Source organism: Erpetoichthys calabaricus, chromosome 13 (genome assembly GCF_900747795.2).
Source record: "Erpetoichthys calabaricus chromosome 13, fErpCal1.3, whole genome shotgun sequence".
Taxonomy (NCBI): Eukaryota; Metazoa; Chordata; class Cladistia; order Polypteriformes; family Polypteridae; genus Erpetoichthys; species Erpetoichthys calabaricus.
The window spans coordinates 134,003,081-134,027,403 of NC_041406.2; the positions used below are offsets into that span (position 1 = coordinate 134,003,081).

Sequence of the window (24,323 nt, forward strand, 5' to 3'; positions counted from 1 at the left end):
GAAGGCTAAAAGACAGCTGAAAAGAAATATTGCAGAAAGAGTGAGCAATGACCATGGAGATTCTTTCAGTATTTTAGCAGTAAAAGAATAGTGAAGGAGGAGGTGAAGAGTACTAGGTAAAGGTGAGCTAGAAAACAGGCAATAAAATAACAAATGCTTTGAACTTGCATTTTATTAAGTTTGTATGTTCGCTAACCTCCCAAAAATAGCAAGAACTACTAAGAAGTTGCTTAGTGATTTGGAAATTATAGGTAGAAAAGCACTGCTTGGATTAAATAGGCTGAAATCTAACAAATCACAAGGACCAGAATATAAAGAGGTTTGTGAGTACATATACTGTATACTGTAAACCCTTGCTCAATGGGGAAAATTCCTAAAGACTGGAGGCTACCAGACATTATCATATTGTATAAAAAGAGTGATCAGGCTAAGCCAGTAGGCCACTAGTCTTTTTAGCATGCATTACAGATAAATTAATGGAAGCAATTATTATGGAAAAGACTAAGTAGCACTTCTTGAACAGGAGTATTAGCAAATACTTAACATGGGTTCAGATGAGGAATGTTGCATTTCACTAATAATGCTGGAATTCTAAAGCCTACAATCAGAGAGGTGCAAAAGGTAATATTTATGTTGATTTTTCAGAAGGCTTTTGATAAGGTGCCACATAAAAGGCTAGTGATCAAACTAAAAGAAATTGAAATTCAGGACTGTAGATTGGTACAAAATTGGTTCAGACACAGGAAGCAAAAGATAATGATAAGAGGAACTTTTCAGAATTAGCTGATCTTAAAAGTGGTGTCCTTCAGAGATCATTGCTGAGGATGATACCCTTTTAGTAAAAACAAAAAATCTGGGCAAGAATATAATCAATATGTTGATTAAGTTTGCAGATGATACCAAACCAGTCAGAAGTGCAGATAATGTAGAATCATCTAAATTGTTACAGAGGAATTTGGGTAATGTCATTGAAAAACATCCAAACATTTTCCTCCATCTTCAAAGAAGGCACTCACAGAGCCCAGATGATAATACCAAACATTTCCTTATCTGCACAGAGTTATGCACAAAAGTCTCAATCCATGAAGTGAGCAATTAAACAATTCATCAGTTTTATTCTTTTTTTCTGATTACATCTCCTCATCTAATACATCAAGTCATCTAACTCCTAATATGCCAAACTTTATTACCCCCATCCAATCCGCTAACACTACCATTAATTTCTGACTATTGTTAATTCTCCCATTATTCTGAGCACTGCTTTGTTAAGAGGGGTATTTTGCAGATTGTCCTATTGACCTTAGCAGCAGTTCCTAGGAAGGGTGTATGGGCTTTCTGATCAGTTTATTCCTGCTTTCTGGATGGGTGATCATTACTCATTTACCTCATTCTAACCTTGGAAAATAACGTTGGTAGTTTCTGTAAGACGGGGAAGAGACCTCTCCTAAATTTTTATTAAGAAGAAAAGAGAACCTTTTTAAATTGAGGGAAAATATACCAATAACAATTTGTTAAGGATCTGTCTTTTTGTGAAGCTGCCTTTACACAGCCTCTCCGCTGTTTTATAAACGAACTCCATATAAGGCTGTCCTTTCTCCTTGCTTAGCGGTTCTGTATTCTTTTATTGTTCGTTTATTACGATTGTAATAGTTATTGTGTAGCTATTTGAGACTCACTTTTCTGTTCAGGTACCCATTTCCTTTATGTAGTCCGCGGATTCTCCGCTATTTTTTGTTCATTTATTACGATTATAGTTATTTATTGATTCCCTTCTTTAGCTGACTGCCTGCTCATATAAGACACTCTGCTGTTTTTTTGTGAAGCAGCCTTTACACAGCTTTTCCGCTGTTTTATAAACGAATGCCATATAAGGTCTTCCTTTTTCCTTGCTTCACTAAGGAAGCAGCCTTTTTATTTAATCCACGGGTTCTCCACTGTTTTTTTGTTCGTTTATTACGATTGTTATAGTTCTGTTTGTATACCACGTTGTCAGTTCAGCACTCCGGTTGTAATATGACCAAGCCATGCAAGCTTACTGTTGAGAATGCAACGTATAGTTGTACAGGAGAAAAGCAATCTTGCCTCAAAGTTCAGTCAGTTCACATGAGCCGCTCTCTTGTGTGATGTTGCGATGTCCACGGCTTAATTTAATGTTAGCTAAGACCCGCTACAGCAATTTTAACTCCGTTACAAAGTGATCCAAAGTCTCGTTTATACCTCGTGTCTTCTCATTAAACTTGTATGTCGCGAATATGGTATTGCAAACGGCAGCGGGAGTGTTTCTATAAACTTAATTTAAATTTACGGTTTACACCGTGCTTTGTTTCCGCAGTAGCTGCATTTATGAATATGCTTGTATGGGTCACTCGCTCGCTTCTTATTGTTTCGCTGCCTTCTCAATTGTGTAATGAATGTTTTCTTCAGCGCTCTTTGGGGCTCTTCCTTGTTTTGTACGTACTGCGTTCACAGTCAGTTCACGTGATTACGTGGGAGGCGTGATGACGCGATACGCAACTCCGCCTCCCACGGCCATCGAGCTGCAGTCTATTACAGTATATAGACAAAAAAGAGGTTCCAGTTATGACCATTACGCGTAGAATTTCGAAATGAAACCTGCCTAACTTTTGTAAGTAAGCTGTAAGGAATGAGCCTGCCAAATTGCAGCCTTCCACCTACACGGGAAGTTGGACAATTAGTGATGAGTGAGTCAGTCAGTCAGTCAATCAGTGAGTGAGTGAGTGAGTGAGTGAGTGAGTCAGTGAGAGCTTTGCCTTTTATTAGTATAGATTTATATAATGCAGTAGTCAGGCCTCATCTGAGGTACTGTGTTCAGTTTTGCTCTTTTTTGCCTTGCATCTCCTGTCATCCTACATTTACACAGATCGTTGTAGACATGGAACACAAATGAAATGTATGTATTCCATATAACAACATACCCAATAAATTCCAGAGAACTACTCCCATAGAGGGCGGCACGGTGGCGCAGTGGTAGCGCTGCTGCCTCGCAGTTAGGAGACCCGGGTTCGCTTCCCGGGTCCACCCTGCGTGGAGTTTGCATGTTCTCCCCGTGTCTGCGTGGGTTTCCTCCGGGCGCTCCGGTTTCCTCCCACAGTCCAAAGACATGCAGGTTAGGTGGATTGGTGATTCTAAATTGGCCCTAGTGTGTGCTTGGTGTGTGGGTGTGTTTGTGTGTGTCCTGCGGTGGGTTGGCACCCTGCCCGGGATTGGTTCCCTGCCTTGTGCCCTGTGTTGGCTGGGATTGGCTCCAGCAGACCCCCGTGACCCTGTGTTCGGATTCAGCGGGTTGGAAAATGGATGGATGGATACTCCCATAGACTTCAGCTCTCAGAATTTTGCATCTGACTTGACTTCAGTTGCCTCGGTGAGGAATGAGATAGCAGGCTGCTTGTGCTGATTGACACATTTGCAAAGCAAAGACACTGCTGACAAGGTGCAAGGGAATTTAAGGTGGCCTGGCATTACAAATATTTTCATAGGATTCAGGGATTCTAATTTTAAGGGCAGATTCCGCATAAATGTTAGATGTTAGAAAGTCTTTTTTCATGCAAATAACCAAACATTTGAATAAATTACCAAATAGTGTGCTGGAAAATAGGACTTTAGGGATCTTCAAATTGTGACTTGATGTTATTTTGGACAATCTAGGTGAATAGAATGGACAAGCTTGTTGGGCTGAATGACCTATTCTCATCACAATTTTTCTGATGTTCTGATGTGAACGTTTTTTGTGTTTTTCTGTATTATATCTTTACAGCAAAAATGCAAAATAAATTTTGGTTGTTAAAAATAAAACCTGTAACGATATGCAATTTATTTAATTGTGCTTTTCAAGACATTCAGGGACACATTACAAGATAAAACCGTAAAATAACATAATTATAAATGGTAGCCATACTGTAGCTAAATATTCAATGAAAACAACAATATTCAATTTACTTCATGAATATTTTAGGAAAGACAGCTTTTAACACTGACACACAGTACCATGTAATGTAATTTATTTTAAATCATAAAGTTTAAAATGTTGTTGATTAGATCCTGACAGGTTTTTAAACAGTTCTGAACAGATCCTTTAGAGAATTTGATTTTTTTCCAATTTCAAATAGTATATAACATACGTTACCTAAAAGAAGATGTGGCCTATGATTCTTCCAGTTGAGCAAGGTAAGTGTACTTGCTAGTAGTGAGGTAAAGGCAATTAGAGTTTGTTTGTCCTTCTCCACTTTAAGCCCATCTGGTAGTACACCAAACATCGCTGTTAATGGATTAGGAGTGCTTGTGACACCAAGGCTGTCTGATAGGCATTTAAAGATTTTGGTCCAGAATGATGTTAATTTGGTGCACACTCAATATATATGGCCCATTGAGGCTGAAGGTCGATTGCAACATCCACAGGTTGGATCTTGCCCTGAAATCATTTTGGATAACTAGTTAGTTGAATAACTGTATACTTTGCTCATATGGAGCTAGAGTGAATTCTGTGCGTGGTTACCTTCCACTAATTTTCTGAAATTGTTGAGTAAGAGAGTCCTTTTCTCACTGTACTCTGGGATGTTTGGATGTTTGAAAGGAAGGCACTTCAGATTCTTTACATATATTATATAAATGCTGTCTAAGTCTTCAACACTGATCAGTATTTCTTCTGGAACAGAAATAGGTGGGAGGTGAGGAAACTTAGGCAGGTTACGTTTAGCAAAGTTTAAAATTTGAATATATTGGAAAAATTGTGTTGATTTCTAAGCTAAACTTAGAGTGTAACTGTTCCTATGATTCAAAGACATTATATGTATATATGTCTCTAAGTGATTTAATCCTGTACGTTTTACAATCATTAAAACCGTGTAAGTTTAAGAAGGTGGAAATAGGTACTTATTATGTAGTGGTGCCATAGATAAAAGCTTCTCTATTTTGAAGTGCTTCCTACCAAGGTTATTATAGTTTTGCCTTTTTATATTCGTTTTTATTTCTATATTTTTTCTGACCTTACTTGGAAATTCAGTTTAGTTTTAGTTTTCCTTCATCATGTATTTTTAGTTTTAGTTTAGTTTTTATTTCACAAAGACATTTCTATTTTATTTTTATATATATTAGTTTTAGTTTTAGTAATTATGGCATGGAGCTCCTACGGAGTTACAATCAGACAGAACTGTACACTTAACAGAATTGGATATGAGTTTAATGTTAGTGGAAGCTTACTACACTAAATGGTTTACTATCTGGTTTTATTTTTGTCTGATAAAAACAAGCATAATCAAAACTAGATACTGAATATGAACAATTTTACACAATTTTATAATCTTTAAAATATTTTCTCATGAAAATCACGGGGGATTAGGAAGAACAGGGCTCTTAGACTTGAATCAGTGTGCAGACCCCACCTCATTGTATTGAGGGAAACAAAGAAAAACAAGCATGTAGTGTCAAGGTTAGGAGCAGTGAGACTTGAATAGCCTACCATAAAGGACAGTAAACCCATAATGAGCAGAGTAAGAGCAGGTAATAGGAGTATGGACAGGCATAAAACAACAGAGACAGTGTTTGAGATTAAGAACAATATATACATTATCTAAACCTGTTTATCCAGAGTAGGATCACAGGAAATCTGGAGCCTACTGCAGCAGGTTTGGATGTAAGGCAGGAAAAATCCCTGGTATGCAATATGTATGATGTGGCTGATGTTAAGAACAAAAAGAATATGATATTTCAACTATCTATTTTGCGAGAGAGAGAAAAACATTGAAAAAAGGGAGACAAATATTTTAAAATATAATTCTGCTAATGGATTACTTTCACAATATCGGGTAATTTGAGTTGTGAATATGAACTGAAAAAGATAAATGAATAAATATAGAATAAATACAAAAACCCATTAGTATGTTTAGTTTTTCATCACTTGTCAGACTCTCTACCTTTGTTTGTATCGCTTCGTTGTTAAACAATGTTTTTAAAGCAAAAGTAATTGGTCAGTAACAATATGCTGATCTTGTATGATGACCTAGTCAGTCTCTCGATCAGTGCCGTTTTATTTTCAAAAACCGGGAGTGGTCTGCCCTCGACTTTCTTGTGTACTCAGATATGGGGATGGATATTTGTGGAGTAAACCGCAAGACAATGATTATATTTTTATATTATGTACATTAAGGAACGATCAACAACAAATAAAATTAATAATATATTGAACAATTATTATAAAAGTAAAGTTGAATAAATCGGACTCTGCAGCTGTATAAATAAAAAAAAAATTGAGCACGTGTTCAGGTAAAGTACCACTTTCGAGTGATGGATTTGGCCCAAAAGTTAATAATAATAATAATAATTCATTACATTTATATAGCGCTTTTCTCAGTACTCAAACAGATCTACAATTGTGGTGTAACAACCACATGCCGTTAAAGACTAACGGCAACAATATTCATTCAAAAACGAAAACTATATTTTAATAAATTATTATTTTATTTCAGTTAGTCTTTCCAGCTACTTTAATAATTTCGTTTACTTGTAGTTTTTCATTTCGGTTTTGTTAATTATTTTATTTCAGTTTACGAAAATGTTTTTTAATAATAGTTTCAGTTTTGATTGTAGTTTTCGTTAACTATAATAACCTTGCTTCCTACATTGGTTCCATATTGTGAGTGAGTTGTTAGTATATTGACGATAACTTGTATTTATTGGGATACATAGCAAAGAATATAAAGAAGTACTGCAGGATTTTATTTTTTATTGTGAACCAAGCTTGTGTGTGTTCACCTATTTGTGTCAATGTCCAGGTTTTTATAACTTGTATATTTGCCGCCCAGTAATAAAATTGCAAGTTGGATAGAGCCATGCCACCTTCTGCTTTAGGTTGTTTTAGGGTCGCTCTTTGGATGTGTGGATGTTTTGAATTCTAAATAAATGAGGTTATGATTGAATTTAGTTTCTTAAAAAAATGTTTGTTAATGTATATGGGAATGCTTTGAGATAGAAAAAGAAGCTTATGAAGGATTTTCATCTTGATAGTGTTAATTCTTCCTGCTAAAGTGAGATAGAGAGTAGAGCATCTATGTGCGTCTTGTTTAGGTTTTTCCCATGCAGACAGCAAAAAATTTGTTGAAAAAGAGCTTTATATTTTCTGGTGATGTTTACCCCTAGGTATTTAAACTGATCTGCGATGATAAAATAGAAGGGGTCCAGTTTAATGCTGTGTGCTAGAGAATCCATCCATCCATCCATTTTCCAACCCGCTGAATCCAAACACAGGGTCACGGGGGTCTGCTGGAGCCAATCCCAGCCAACACAGGGCACAAGGCAGGAACCAAACCTGGGCAGGGTGCCAATCCACCGCAGAACACACACAAACACACCCACACACCAGGGCCAATTTTTACAATCGCCAATCCACCTAACCTGCATGTCTTCGGACTGTGGGAGGAAACCGGAGCGCCCGGAGGAAACCCATGCAGACACGGGGAGAACATGCAAGCACCACGCAGGGAGGACCCGGGAAGTGAACCCAGGTCCCCAGGTCTCCCAACTGCAAGGCAGCAGCGCTACCCACTGCACCACCGTGCCACCCACGTGCTAGAGAATTCACTGGAAAAAAAACACACTTTTATTCAAATTAATTTTGAGTCCAGATATCTTTTGAAATTCTGCTAGTTCTGTTAGGATATATACAGTATAGTACCATATCATCTGCATATAGTGAAATTTTCTGTTCAAAGTCCTTATCTGATAATCCCCTTTATCTCAGATGCATTTTGAAAGTGAACAGCCAATGGTTCAATGGTGATTGCAAATAACAGTAGTGACAGGGGGCATCCTTGTCTAGTACCACGTTGTAGTTTGAAGTAGTCTGAAGTAATGTTGTTAATACAAACTGAAGCTTCTGCACTGATAGGTAGTCCCATTCAATCATATCGAATGTCTTTTCTGCATCCAAAAATAATAAGATCTCCAGTAAGTTAGACTTTATGGCTGAATATATTACATTAAACAGGCGTTGAAGAATAGAAGCTAAGTGTCTGCTTTTAGTAAATCCAGTTTGGTCTTGTGATATTACCAAAGGAAGCAGTTTCTTAATCCTTCTAGCTAGAACTTTGGAGAGTATCTTATCTTAGTAGTTATTCAGAAGTGAGATTGGTCTGTATGATGCACATTGCAATAATTAATGCTTGACAAAAAGTTGAAGGTAGAATTTTATTGTCTCTGCATTCTGTAAATGTTGCTAATTAAAGGGGAGCTAACTTCATTGGAATTTTTTTATATAAAATTCAGCAGGGTAGCCATCAGGACCTGGTGCTTTCCCACTCTGAAGTGAGATTATAGGGTCTAGTAATTCTGAGAGTGTCAAGAGGTTTATCCAATTCCTCTGCACTGAGAGTATGTACCTGTGGTATCTGTAATGCTTCAGAAAACACATTAGAATATAAACACTTATAGTAGTCTTTAAATGTGTGCATTATAGTTTAATGGTCAATTATTTTATCTCCGGTTGTGTTGGTAATTACTGATATTACACTGCAAACTTTCTGCTTGTGGATTTGTTGAGCTAACATCTTATTAGCCTTCTCTCTATGTTCATAGTAATTATATCGTGATTTAAAAATGAGCTGTTCCATTTCTTTTGCTGTCAAGAGGTTGAGTTCTGATTGTAAAGCCTGACTTTTCCGAAAAGTGCCTTATTTGGAGACCTAGTGTGTTCTTGATCTATTCTGATAATTTTACTGATTACAGTAATTCCTCCTTGGTCGCGGAGGTTGCGTTCCAGAATCCCCCGCGAAAGGTGAAAATCCGCGAAGTGAAAACCATATGTTTATATGGTTATTTTTATATTGTCATGTTTGGGTCATAGATTTGCACAGAAACACAGGAGGTTGTAGAGAGACAGGAACTTTATTCAAACACTGCAAACAAACATTTGTCTCTTTTTCAAAAGTTTAAACTGTGCTCCATGACAAGACAGAGATGACAGTTCCGTCTCACAATTAAAAGAATGCAAACATATCTTCCTCTTCAAAGGACTGCGCATCAGGAGCAGATAATGTCAGAGAGAGAGAGAGAAAAAAAGCAAACAATCAAAAATCAATAGGGCTGTTTGGCTTTTAACACTAGAATTACCAGAGCCTACGAAAAAACTCGTAGATCCGTCCCACCTTAAATCACTTCACACTTCTCCATCAGCGTCTTTTGTTCTGTAAATGTGTCGATAAGCAGCAAACAGCAATCAGCCTGCTATCACATCCCCCACCGGCGCACAGTTTTCTCAGCTCAAATCTGTTTACCTGCGTGTCAGTACCATGGAGTTGTATAGAGTGAGAAGTCAAGCAAAATGACTCCTTTTATAAATACTGTATCGTTATTTGGAACACATGCATTTCATGTGTGTTCCGTGTCTACAAAGATCTATGTAAACACATCGTTAAAACAGAACCGTTTTTCATGTTTTAGTAATAATTGACAAAATGTAGACATGAAGTATATAATGTGTGAAGCCTGAATTCCAAATATCAAAGAAACACTTTCACAACAGGTACAAATATAACAGAATAAATGAGCTTTTATTCAAAAATACTAAAACATGAAAAACGTTTCTGTTTTAATGATGTGTTTACATAGATCATTGTAGACACGGAACACACACGAAATGCATGTGTTCCAAATAACGATACAGTATTTATAAAAGGTGTCATTTTGCTTGACTTCTCACTCTATACAACTCCAAGCAACTGACACGCAGGTAAACAGATTTGAGCTGAGAACTGTGCGGCAGTGGGGGATGTGATAGTAGACTGCTTGCTGCTTATCAAACATTTACAGGACAAAAGACGCTGATGGAGAAGTGTAAAGCTATTTAAGGTGGGATGGATCTACAAGTTTTTTTGTAGGCTCTGGTAATTCTAGTGTTAAGTATGCGAAGCACCGCCGGACAAAGCAGCTGCAAGGAAGGGAGCAATGTGAAGGTAGTCTTTCAGCATTTTTTAGAGGAGCGTCCGTATCCTCTAGGCCAGTGTGCGAACAGCCACTCTGCTCACACCCCATCCATCAGAAGCAGAGAATGTCAGAGAGAGTGAGAGAGACAGAGAAAAACAAACAATCAAAAATCAATACGTGCCGTTCAAGCTTATAAGTATGCGAAGCACCTTGTGGGAAGCATGTCGCTTGACAAAGCAGCTGCACGGAAGGGAACAATGTGATGATAATCTTTCAGCATTTTTAGACGAGCGTCCGTATCGTCTAGGGGTGCGAACAGCCCCCGTGCTCACAATATATTTGAGGAGTTTTATTTAATACTAATACGCGCCCTGGTTGGGTAGCTTCTCAGCCATCTGCCAATAGCGTCCCTTGTATGAAATCAACTGGGCAAACCAACTGAGGAAGCATGTACCAGAAACTAAAAGACCATTTGTCCGCATAAATCCGCGAACCAGCAAAAAATCCGTGATATATATTTAAATATGGTTACATATAAAATCCGCGATAGAGTGAAGCCGCGAAAGTCGAAGCGCGATATAGCGAGGGATTACTGTAACTCTGACACCTCCATGGTTTCCGATTTGTTTTCGTGGGAAAGATACAGATGAAATAATCTGTTCTCTTACAAATGCCTTCAGAGTTTCCTATAGCATTCCTGCAGACCTCTGGGGATGCGTTTGTCTCTAAAAAAATCTATTTGCTTGCATGTAACTTCTGTACTATTCTCATCAGCTAATAACAGGGTGTTGAGATGCCAGATGTGAGATGAGTATGTGGGGAGTAGTGATTTGAGCTCCATTATAAAAGGGGCATGGTTGGAGATAACAATAGCATTGTACTTGCAAGATTTGATGGTGGGCTAAAAATTGTTATCTATGAAGAAATAATCAATTCTTGAGTAACAATGATGTACTGGGGAGAAGAAGTAATATGATCTTACATTTGGATTCAGAAGTTCCATAGGTCTGATAAGTTATGATCAATTACAAACAGTGTAATTGTTTTTGCAGTGTTAGATATTATTGCCCCTTTAGCTGACGTCCTATTCAGGTCTGGATTCAAAACACAGTTAGAGTCTCTAGCCATTATAGAGTGTTCACATTAGGAATGGATGCAAAAACGTTTTGGATGAAGTCTCTATCATCCACATTGGGTGTGTAGATATTTATCAAAATCACTTTACAATTAAATAATTTACCCATCACGAGCACGTATCACCATTCAGGGTCAGATACTACATCTGATACTACAAATGAAATCGTTCTATGTGTTAAGATTCCAACACCTCTGTTTTTCCTTTGTATATCTGGAGTGGAATATTTGGCCAGCCAATCTCTTTGCAAATGAAACTGAACCCTGCTTATTCAGTGAGTTTACTTTAAAAATATTATCTTGGCATTTAGACCTGTTAGGTGAGAGAATACTTTCTTCCTCTTTAATCTGTGATTGAGACCTTTGATGTTCCAGCTCACAAAGTTATAATAATAATAATAATCTTTTTATGCTGCACTTTGAGATTTACTGCTAATGTAAAGTGCCCCTATAAATAAAATGCATTATTAAACAAAGGCAAGGCAAGATAAAAACACAGATAAAACAACAATAATTATAGCATTCTTGTTAATATGCTTTCCTAAATAGAAAAGTCTTTAGCTTTTTTTTAAAACAGCCCACAATCTGCTGTGTTCTCAGGCTCTCTGGTAGCGTATTCCAGAGCTTTACCAATCAGAGTAAACTAAAAGTAGAATAATTAGATACATTTTGAAGTAAAGTTTGAAATGTTTGTAAGGCCATCTTCATACTACATGATTTCTAATTGTTCAGCATATTACACTTTACGACTACAGTTGCTGGCTCTTGTTACTTTGAGAATGTCTGATTAAATGACTGCAACTCATAAGTGTTTATGACTTGCTGTGATTATGTAAACGAAGGCCTTGAAAATCATTGAGAAAGTCTTTAGTTTAATTGTGTTTTTGAAATTGGCCATGAGTGGGTGTGTACCTGAGAGGACTCTGATGGACTGCTGCCTTGTCCATGACTGTTTCCACCTTTGTGCTCAGAGCCGCTGGGGATTAGCCTGCAACTCTAAATTGGATGAAGTGGGTTTATAGAAAGTTTTATTATACTTGCTCAATGTTCTACTGACTATAACATAGTTCATAAAACATCCTTTATTGTATTGCAGTTATACTCTTAAAATGCTATTGCTTTTTTGCTAGCACTTTCTGTGTACAGATAATCATATGGTAAACTAAAAACAAAGTATCCAGTATGGGCAAAGACAGGTCTTCCAGCCAGGGGATTATTTTTCTTGCAGCAAGGCTGACACAAGTCTGAATCATTTTGAAGGACATTGTTGGCACATGCAAAATTCCTCTGAAATCTTACTATTGGCCTCTCATGCTTCAGGGTTCTTTTGGCTGTAACTCCCAGGCTGTGTAGGCAGCCTGAGGGCATGCAGATGGCCAAAGTTACTAATCTGATGTTTAACATTTTTTATTTTAATTTCAGCATGAAACAAGAAGCCACTAATTAACTTTTGTCATTTTTTGACAGAGAAAATTTATTTCAAACATTCAAGCCTTTTCTAAGTATATAAATATTTAAGAAATGAAAGTTATACTTTTGAATATGTGAATGTTTAGGAAGCTATAAAAACAAGTGAATCAGCTGCATACACGCTTTCATTTTTTAGAAAAACTGTGTTTAACTCTGTGGACACATATTCATGCATCATATCCATAGGAAGTGCATGACTCTCCTTAGCAGTGAAATAAATGTCTACATGAATTTTACTTGTTGATTAGTTAATATAAGTTAATGTCTTAAAAAAGTGCAATACCACATGCTAACACAGGCTAACACATGCAAGCAACACTTCAGCTGCAACTTTTGTAATGCAGGACTAAACCAATTGTGTTATTATAAAGCCGAATGAAAGCTAAAATAATTAAAGCTTAAAAAAATTGAAGTCAGGTTTTAAAAGGGGTGTTAATCTAACTTGACAACAAAGATAAACATTGAATAGTGTGATTAACTATAACAAATGTAGTTCATTGATATTTACAAAAACCTTTAAAAAATATGTCCAGTTAAATGTGGTTATTTTTACAAGCAGTTAATTTTTATGTGAAAGAACTGTTAATGCAAAGGGTTGAATTTTCACTTATTAAATACAGGTCTGTTAGTAACTCAAGAATCCCTGTGAGGCTCCAATGCGATTTCCGGTAGAGCTACTGGTCTTACAGTGGGTCCTGCAGTGACAAAGGCTGAGTCAACAATAGTCATATATTCTAAACAAATTAATTGAATACCTTAATTGCTAGTAAGGTAATGCGAAGTATTTTTGGAAATTAAGATGGTATATTTTCTATTTCACAAATTAGAAGAGCCGTGAAAATTATAAACAAATAGAGAGATAGATAGGTAGATAGATAGCACCTTATTTGTCCCTGGAGAATTTTAATTTTTAAAAGAAGCTCAATAAGTATAACTAGCTGTGGGTCTTTTAAGGCAGGATCAAGCACGGGTAAAATGCATGCCGAAAGAAATCTCTCAGTCCAAAAGTTTGTTTTAAAATATTTAGTGAAAATTCAAAGCAAATGATCCACACAAGAATAAAGAAAAAAAGGTTGTTACACACGTACAATAAAAGGCAAAAAAAATGTAGAAAAAAATGTATCTTCTCAAAACTTAGCTTTTCTTGTCAAACTTAAGTTGTTTCTATACTTAAAGGTTCTTTCCTTCTTCATTTGTACGCTTTACACGTACAGTGCTGCACATTCAATAGAGCACATTGTCTTTCATGTTACTTGGCACATGAGGCATAACGGTTTGAAACCATGCGTCCTGAACGCCTTACATATGGCAAGGCAAGTGACTGAGTATAATGTATAGTCAGAGAGGCTAGAAATAGTTAGAATATACCAGTTTAATTCAACTTATGGGGGTTTTAGGAACTAATAGGCACTAATATTTAGGCAAACATTTATATAACTTAAATAACTAGCAAATGGCTCTTGTGCATCCAGCCCCTAATTGTTTATGCTAGGGCAAAAATCAATTACTTTAACATTACTTAGTAAGAGCCTTACTATTTAATGAACTTAAACCAAACTTATGAAACTTGAAGTATAAATGTAAGCTTAAATTCTACTGTAAAAGCACAAGCACAATTATGCAAATTAAGCATGCAAAATTTAAACTTAATCATTTCAATTAATTGCTGCTTCCTGGAGTAGGCACAGTTTGTTCACAGGTCTGTCCAGTGTGCTGGTTTTGGTTTGCACACAAACTCTTCTGACTGCTCCTTTTGCATCTGGCATTGTCTTGATGACTGAACCCATTATCCAGGAGTTATGGGGTGCTGACGCATCTACAATGAGAACAATGTCACCTGGTTCAAAGTTTGTTCTTGGTGTGAGCCATTTTTGATGTTCTTGAAGTATTGGTAAATACTCTTTAGTTCATCTTTTCCAAAACAAATCACAGAGATATTGTATTTGTTTCCAATGCCTTCGTGTATACTGGTCATTTTTGGAAAAAAGTCCTGGGGGAAGGCTGGGTTGTGTCATGCATAATAGCATGTGATTGGGTTTCAGTGCCTCCAGGTCATTCGGGTCATCTGTTACCTTAGTGAGGGGTCTTTTGTTTAGGATGAATTCTGCTTCACACATCATTGTGTTGGAGATGTTCATCATCTAGACTGTGTTGGTTAAGTACTGGTTAAGTACTGTCAGTATGTGTGCACCATTGAACACCTAAGGCTATTTCAGCTGGTAACAAATCATTGCTTAAGTCTAAGTCCTTTTGATCAATCACACTGTCTTCTTCATGAATGGATAACTAGACTACCCTGCTATTGCTAATTCATTTTGTAAGATGGAATCCTCCCTTGAAACACAGGGCTTGAAGATCTTTGGCCAATTTTATGGCTTGTTTTTCTGTAGCAACTGACTTTATACAGACATCAACATAGAAATTGTGAAGCACAGTGTTAACTGCTTCTTAAGAAGCTGTGCCTCTGGCATTCTCTGCTGTTCTTCGTAAAGCATAAGAGGCACAACTGGGTGATGAAGTAGCACCAAAAAGATTTACTGTCGTTTTTTTTATTCCTCTAGTCCATTGTTTAAATTACCTTCAGGCCACCACAGGAAACGAAGAAGATCAGTGTCTTCATCTGGAACTTTCACTTGATAAAACATTGATTTAATATCTGCCATGAGAGCAATTGGCTACTCTCTGAATCTTGTAAGAACTCTAATAAGTGTATTAGTTCTCATTTACATCCAGTCATTCTGCATATGAATAAGGAAACGTGTACCGGCTATAAAGCCACGCCTCCTAAAAAGGAGAATGCTAAGTCGGAAAAGAAGAACATTTCTTCTTTGAATATTTCTGTGGAACCACTAGAGACTTGTATTGCTACTGAGGCCGGTAAAGATGTGTCTTAACTGTGTTTAACTAGTTAAAGTTAAGTCTAAAATGAGTGAAAAATGTGTAGAACCATATGCTCTAGTAGACTCTGCCAGCACAGCTACATTTTGCACAGAAAGCTTGCAAGAGCAGTTAAATCTTTCTGGAAGAAAGACTCAAGTCTACATTAGCACTGTAGAGAGTGACAAAGTAAATAAACGGAAATTAGCAAAATGTTCGGTTTTTACAAGTCTGTGGGAAGGAAGAAAACATATTCATTGAATTGCAAGAGGTGTACACACTGAACTTTGTAACAGTGAAAAAGGAAAATATCCCTGTGCAAGAAGATATCATGAGATGGTCTTATCTCAAAGACATGCATCTACCCCAGATAAAAGCTGAAGTAGGTTTGTTAATAGGTACAAATGTCCCTAAAGTCATGGAGCCATGGCAAGTCATACACAGTGAAGGTGAAGGTCCTTTATCTCGGTGGTAGTCCACCACCTCATCAACAGCACGATCAAATGTCCTTACAAAGTTTATATAAACCAATGGGTCACCATTAAATACTGGAACCTTTCTAAGGGGTACATAGGGCACTTGCATCTTGTACTGCTGTTCATTTTGCTGTTCATAATACTGTTCATAATGCAGTTGGTGAGGCTTGTATTTACTTTCATTTTTATATAAAAAGTTGCAAATACTTGCATCATATGGCTCTTCATTCCTCACATCTGGTTTCTTTGGAGCATTATAAGGATTTGGTTTACTTGGAACATGGCTGAATCGTTTAAGAGCTCTCAGTTTTGCATTGGATTCTGCGATTGCTGCTTCTAACGCCTTTAGATGTGTTTCTTCAAATTCTCTCTTGGCTTTCAACTGTGCCTGTACTATATCTAGACCCTGTTGTCTTTTTGTGGCTCCAGCCCTAGCAAGCAACACGGCATATTGCGTTTCTTGTGCTCAGATTGCACTGACAGAGTTAGCTGTTGAATTTGTTTGACTTTTAGTTTTTGCAGAGATTTGAGAAACACTGTCGGCAGGAGTGATATCTTGGCCAACACCCAGTCCATACAAGCATTGAGCAGAGTAGGAGCAAGAATACACTCCTGACAAACCCAGAATCAACTGGGAAAAACACAGAGGTTTGATTCTGGGGTTTGTCCTCACAAAGAACTGTACAGTAAAAGAAAAAAAAAGATGAAAGTAGGCAAGACATAGACACATTAAGACACATAGTAGAATAAAATCTAACAAATGCATTTAGTAAAATAAACAAATAAAATAACAAAAAAATTAATAACAGTAAGACTCTAAGCAAAAGTGTGGCTAAACAAGAAAGAGTTAATAGTCCACAGAATCAGCCATACAAAGGTGAAGATAAACCTTCTCTTAGACCTTCCTCTTTTCCTGTTGCCTGGCAGCTCGATCTTTAACATCCTTCTCCCAATATACTCAGCATCTCTCCTCTGCACAATATCCAAACCAATGTAATCCCACCTCTCTGACTTTCTCTCCCAACTGTCCAACCTGAGGTGACCCTCTAATAAACTCATTTCTAATCCTGTCCATCCTCATGTCCTCAGTGCAAATCTTAGCATCTTTAAATCTGCCACCTTCAGCTCTGTCTACTGCTTTCTGGTCAGTGCCACCGTCTCCAACCCATATAACATAGCTGGTCTCACTACCGTCTTGTAGAGCTTCCCTTTCACTCTTGCTGATAACCGTCTGTCACAAATCACTCCTGACACTCTTCTCCACCCATTCCACCCAGCCTGTACTCTTTTTCACCTCTCTTCAATATTTTCCTGTTACTCTGTACTGTTGATCCCAAGTGTTAAACTCAGTTAAAACTCATCCACCTTCACCAGCTCTATTCCTTGCATCCTCACCAGTCCACTGACCTTGCTCTTATTTACACACATGTATTCTGTCTTGTTTCTACTGACCTTCATTACTTTCCCCTATAGAGCATATCTCCACCTCTCCAGGGTCTCCTGAACCTGCTCCCTACTCTCCCTACAGATCACAATGTCATCAGCAAACATCATAGTCCACGGGGACTCTTATCTAATCTCATCTGTTAACCTGTCCATCACCATTTCAAATAAGAAAGGGGTCAGAGCCGATCCCTGATATAATCCCACCTCCATGTTGAATGCATCTATCACTTCTACTGCAGTCCTCACCACTGTCACACTTCCCTCATACATATCCTATATATCTCTTACAATCTTCTCTGCCACTCCCGACTTCCTCATACAATTCCACAACTCCCCTTGAGGCACCCTGTGATATGCTTTCTCCAGGTCCACAAAGACGCAATGCAACTTCTTCTGGCCTTCTCTAAACTTCTCCATCAACACCCTCAGAGCAAACATCCATCCATCCATTTTCCAACCCGCTGAATCCGAACACAGAGTCACGGGGGTCTGCTGGAGCCAATCCCAGCCAACACAGGGCACAAGGCAGGGAACCAATCCTGGGCAGGGTGCCAACCCACCGCAGGACACACACAAACACACCCACACACCAAGCACACACTAGGGCCAAGTTAGAATTGCCAATCCACCTAACCTGCATGTCTTTGGACTGTGGGAGGAAACCGGAGCGCCTGGAGGAAACCCACGCAGACACGGGGAGAACATGCAAACTCCACGCAGGGAGGACCCGGGAAGCGAACCCGGGTCCCCAGGTCTCAGAGCAAACATTGCATCTATAATAATGATTAATAATAATACATTTTATTTATATAGCGCCTTTCCCATGCTCAAGGCACTTACAGAATATAAGAAGAACGGCAGGGTATACAGTATATAGCATTGTACAAACCAGATAAATAAATAAAGAAGATTACGACAGTGAATTCAGAGAAAAAAGCCTAACAGACAACATAATTGATGGTCTAGCACACACACATACAGGTTACATGAGCATCTTGACAGAGAAGCAAACTGAGAGAAGGGTAATAAAGTCAAGTAGAGCTAAAAGCCTTCCTGAACAGATGAGTTTTGAGTTGCTTTTTAAAAGAATTCATGGAGTCAGCTGACCTGATTAATTTCGGTAGGTCATTCCAAAGCCTGGGTGCTATACAGCTGAAGGCCCTGTCATCCATAGAGTGTAGATTAGTGTGGGGCACAACAAGATTGCCAGAATCAGAGGACCTTATTGGGCGGACAGGCACATAGTGATGGAGAAGGTCACTGATGTAGTTTGGCGCGAGGTTATTTAAGGCTTTGTAGGTTATTAGTAGGATTTTATATTCGATTCTGTAAGACACAGGGAGCCAGTGAAGACGGAGCAGGATGGGTGTGATGTGCTCGCTGCTGCTTGTTCGAGTAAGGACTCTTGCAGCTGAGTTTTGAATAAGCTGGAGTTGTGTTATAAGATTAGAAGGGGCACCTGCCAGTAGGGAATTACAATAATCGATGCGGGATGTGATAAAAGCATGGACAAGTTTCTCAGCATTAGAGAAGGAGAGGAAGGAGCGAACACGGCATATGTTACGGAAGTGAAAGTAAGAAAGTTTCTTAATGTGATTTATGTGGGCAGAATAAGAAAGGGAGGAATCAAAAATGACACCAAGATTCTTTACAGTAGAGGCAGGTCTGATGAGATCACCGCCAAGATGGTGCTCATTCTTGGCAGGAAACCATAGTGCTGCTCACTAATCATCACCTCCCTTCTTAAGCTAACTTCCACAACTCCTTCCCATAACTTCATGCTGTGGCTCATCAATTTCATCCCCCTGTAGTTACTAGTGCTCTGCACATCCCCCTTATTCTTAGAAATTGGTACCAGTACACTTGTTCTCCACTCCTCAGGCATCCTTTCACTTTCCAAAATTCCATTAAACAATCTGGTTAAAAACTCTACTGCCATCTCTCCTAAACACCTCCATGTTTCCACAGGTATGTCATCTGGACCAATGGCTTTTCCATTCTTCATCTTCTTCATATCTGTCCTTACTTCCTCCTTTCTAATCAGTTGCACTTCCACATCATTCAGTCTTCTCTCTCTCTCATTCTCTTCATTCCTCAGCTTCTCAAAGTACTCTTTCCATCTGCTCAACATACTCTCCTTGCTTGTGAGTACGTTTCCATCTTTATCCTTTATCACCCTATCCTGCTGCACGTCTTCCCCAGCTCGGTCCCTCTTTCTAGCTAATCGGCACAGGTCCTTTTCTCCCTGCTTAGTGTCTAACCTCTCATACAACTCATCATATGCCTTTTCTTTAGCCTTTGCCACCTCTCTCTTCACCTTGCTTGTGAGTACGTTTCCATCTTTATCCTTTATCACTCTATCCTGCTGCACGTCTTTCCCAGCTCGGTCCCTCTTTATAGCTAATCGGCACAGGTCCTTTTCTCCCTGCTTAGTGTCCAACCTCTCATACAACTCATCATACGCCTTTTCTTTAGCCTTTGCCACATCTCTCTTCACTTTGCACCTTATCTATTTGTACCGTTGTCTACTTTCTGCATCTCTCTGACTATCCCACTTTTTCTTCGCCATCCTATTCCACTGTAGACTCTCCTGTACTTCTTCATTCCACCACCAGGTTTCATTTTCCTCCTTCCTCTGTCCAGATGTCACACCAAGCACCCTTCTTGCTGTCACCCTTACTACTTCTGCTGTAGTTTCCCAGCTGCCTGGTAACTCTTCACTGCTACCCAGTGCCTGTCTTACCTCCTCCCTAAACTCAACCTTGCAGTCTTTCTTTTTCAACTTCCACCATTTGATCCTTGGCTCTGCCCTCACTCTTCTCCTCTTCTTGATCTCTGTCATCCTTCAGAGCTTCCTAGTGTATGTTCTCAAAATCGTGTGTTTTGGATGAAGAGATTTATCATTACCCTATATGTCACTGTTGTAATTAAAGAGGCTGCTGTGCCAGTCTCTACCATTATTTACTTTTAGTTCTATCAGTTTCTGTGAGCTCAGTATCTGAATGATCATTGAATGTGAAATTACCATCGGAGTCATCACTTGTCCCTATTTGTTTCACCATATAATGCACATAACTATTTTATCATGAAATAAAGTTTACCTTTAATGATTCTCTGTTCCTGGGAGATCGAGCTGCTGCTTCCGCTGATGCTGAGCAAATACATAAAATGTTTCCAGGAATACAAATGCAAGTATTCGTTCCCTGTGTAAAGAAATTTTGAATACACAGAACTTTTTTATGGCAGTAGGCACATTGTTAATCATTTGCACTTGTTCCTATTTTCAAATTAAACAGATTTTTAAGAAATACATGTCAATAAAACCTAGATTGCTTAATGTCATAAAAACTATGATACAGTGATATAATTATTATAAAAAAAAAATCCTGGAAAGCAAAAGCAAGGCTACGATACGTGATCTTCTCTGAACATTTAAAAGACCTGTGAGACAAAAGAGACTTGCCACGGAGCGGCTTGTGGGGACCGTAAACATGAGACTTGGTGGCAAGAGATTGCCAGAAACGTCTCGCGGGGACGTGGAACATGAGATTCTTGCAGGACACGCCCTACTTACAAAAGATCTATATTATATTACTAAACCACAGTTTAACTTATGCACGGCGGACGCACCGAGGCGCATGCGTACTGCGCCGTGGCGCCCGCCCCAGAGTCAAATGCAGCGGCTTTCTAGAGTCGGTGGATACGCATGTGTACTGCGCCGTGGCGCCCGCCCCAGAGTCAAACGCAGCGCCTTCCCAGAGTCAGTGGATAAAAACAATAAACGGAGGCTCCTACAACGCGCTTCACAAACACCGGAAGCAAACAACTCACAGGCCGTGGCGCCCCAGAGTCAAACGCAGCGGCTTCCCACTGAGGCGCTTACGTACTGCGCCGTGGCGCACACCCCAGAGTCAAACGTAGCAGCTTCCCAGAGTCAGTAGGTGGCGCCCAAACAACACAACCTGTACACTACACTTGCTCTAATCTACTGTGCCAGTAATATAGATCACATAACGGTCACAGACTCAAACCCAGCGGCTTCCCAGACTCAGTGGCTGGCACACAAACACCACAACCTGTAAACTAAACTTGATGTGCTCCACTCTGCCAGCAGTCGGTGTCAGCAAAGGCAACAGAATCACGTCTCCACAAAACGAAACCGCTTTAGTACAGATATGCTTATTTAATTAAATGACATTTCCCCGGACGCACCCACCCTCCATGATATTTCATCCATCCAGATATCGGACGGAACAGAAACTGATTGCCATTCTTGGATTTATGATTCTTTAGAGAATCGCGGGCTTACTTGTATCATATAACAGCACACCCATCAAAAAACACTCAGTGGTGTAAAAACACGTAGTACACACAGATCATGTGCTCTCAGCACATATAAAGCATATAAGGACAATATGGAGAATAGAGACCCAGATATGTTGGAGAGAAAAAAAGGCAGATAAGAGATTATGAAAGCAGTGGAATTCGAAAGGCTCAAACAAATAATGGCGCGATACACATGCAGAGAAAGGTACAGAATCACGCCCTACTTACAAAAGATATCATATAACAGCACACTCATCAAAAAACACTCAGTGGTGTAAAAGCACGTAGTACACACAGATCATGTGCTCTCAGCACATATAAAGCGTATAAGGACAATACGGAGAATAGAGGCCCAAATGCGTTGGAGAGAAAAAAAGGCATATAAGAGATTATGAAAGCAGTGGAATTCGAAAGGCTCAAACAAACGATGGCGCGATACACATGCAGACAAAGGTATAGAATATGAAAGCAGTAAAATTCGAAAATATTGTAGCCTCCCAGCCAGGTTGAGGGCTTTTTGGTTTTAAGTGACTGGTAGGTCCGATTGAGGGAGGGTAGAGTACAGCACGGAAGACTGATAGCGGGGTATTGATTGATGCAGTAAGGGGGTGCGTTGGAGAGGGTGCTGTAAAGTTGTGTTTGGGGTTAGGAAGTCAGCTATTGTTCAAGTAAAACTTTTGTGACACTTTATCATGTCAGTCGCTACAGTATCAAAGAAAAGATAGAAAAGATTACATTACCGCAAACAAAAGGTGATTAATCATCAGAACCAGGTGTAATTGAAAAAATAGCAGGACAAATCGAGGTCAGAAGTAAAAGGCAAAGAGTAGACAACAAAGTCATTTTGCATTTGCATCATTCAACGCACAAAACGTGGATTTACATAATAATGGGCCATACGCTATGAGAATCTGTGGTCCCGGAACAGTTAAACAGTTAAATTTCAAAGAATACACATTTCGGTCAGGTGTACTGTATATTGATGATCACGGAGAAGTGATGCAAATTTTAACAGGCAAAAAGAAAGGTAATGTATATATTCTGCGAATAACATTACACACCAAAGGAGATTGTGATATGCCACTCGTATTAAAATGTTTACAGTTTACCGTGAGAATAGCTTTTGCTATGACAAACAATAAATCACAGGGACAAACATTATTTATTAGAGAAACAGAAACAATATTCACTCACGGGCAGTTATACGTTGCGTTGTCACATTGTGTCTCCAAAAAATATTGTTTTTAATGAAGCTTTAAAGTAAAAGTGCAAATAATGAAGTTGAAACAATTCCAAAGAAAAAAAATTAAAATTGTATATCCGATTAACCAAACACAGTTTTTTAAATTCTAGTCTCAATTTAAAGAACATAATTTGTCTGACTTCAGAAGCTGTAATGAGAAGTGAAGTGTACTCATTCAGTAAAATACAAATGAGTTTCAGATTTAGAGACTGTCTGTGGATAGTTTTGAGGTAACCCTTGCATATTGCTTGGGTAAAAACATTTTAATGTAATTTTTTTTCTTTTTACATTTTTATTACTTCCATAAAGCTGTTTTGTTTATTAATCACCTGGCCGAAAAAGGAAGAGACAGTATAAAAGGTGTTATTGTTTATATTGTAATTTGTTTTAAGAAGCCCAATAATGCATCCAGTTTACACATAGGGTGGCATCTTTTCCTTGTGAAAATGCTGGGCTAATGATAACTGTAAAATGATTTTCAGAGTGATGAAGTCATTTTTGCAAAGTTACTATTCAAATTTACTAAGCAAAGTTAGCATGATTTCTATTTTCTGCAGTATTTGATAATGAGTAATTAATGATGGAGGTGTAACACAACTATTTTTGAATCAGATAATTTAATCTCTCCTAATTCCTTTACATAGCTTGTTCCACTTTAAATTAAACCTGATGAGTAAACTACTTTTTCTTTCATTTTGCTTTCCTGTGTAGGTGGAAAAAACAAATGCTATATATTCTATTATATATGAGTGAAAACTGCTTTTAATATCATAGTTATTGACTGTATCTCTAAACTCTTTTTTCTGTTTCTAGTAGAGACATTCATTTGCAAATCTCCAGCAATTTCAGACATCGTAATACTTGTGGATGGATCCTGGAGTATTGGCAGGATTAATTTTCGTCTGGTTCGTTTATTCTTGGAAAATTTGGTCAGTGCATTCTCAGTGGGCTCTGATAAAACAAGAGTGGGTATGTACTGTATCATCTTTTCTTTGTAATTAAAGAATGACATGGTTTTAAAATGTCTTACTATAGCTGTACTGATAATTATATCAATTATATTTATTAATTTTAATCTAACTGTGAAAATTAGGGTATTCAATTTAAAGCTTGAGTGAATAGACTAAATGTCTTATGTAAAATGTTAACCTGTTAATGTAACTGTAATGTAAATGTAAAATGTTAATAAATGTTAACCTGGAGCATTTGAAAATGTAATATTTCTGTTAGCCATAGGTAAAGATTAATATAGAATTTTATATTTAATACCATGTTTCTGAAATTAAACTACAGAACTGTTTCTCTCCTGTCAAATTCATTTTGGTTATTCATTTAGACTTCAGGCAAATTTAAAATTATGCTCATAATCACATTTATATGATTTATGAGTTGTGCCTATTCGGCACATAGCTTAATAA

The 24,323-nt window shown here is 38.2% G+C and overlaps 1 protein-coding gene across 1 annotated transcript in view; it reads left to right on the forward strand.

The window, feature by feature from the left end:
- The window catches only part of col14a1a (collagen, type XIV, alpha 1a), a 504,124-nt gene that overhangs the window by 81,261 nt on the left and 398,540 nt on the right, over nt 1–24,323 (forward strand). Inside the window, 1 exon segment of the mRNA XM_051935518.1 lies at nt 23,719–23,874. Within this exon segment, the coding sequence (XP_051791478.1) occupies nt 23,719–23,874 (156 nt within the window).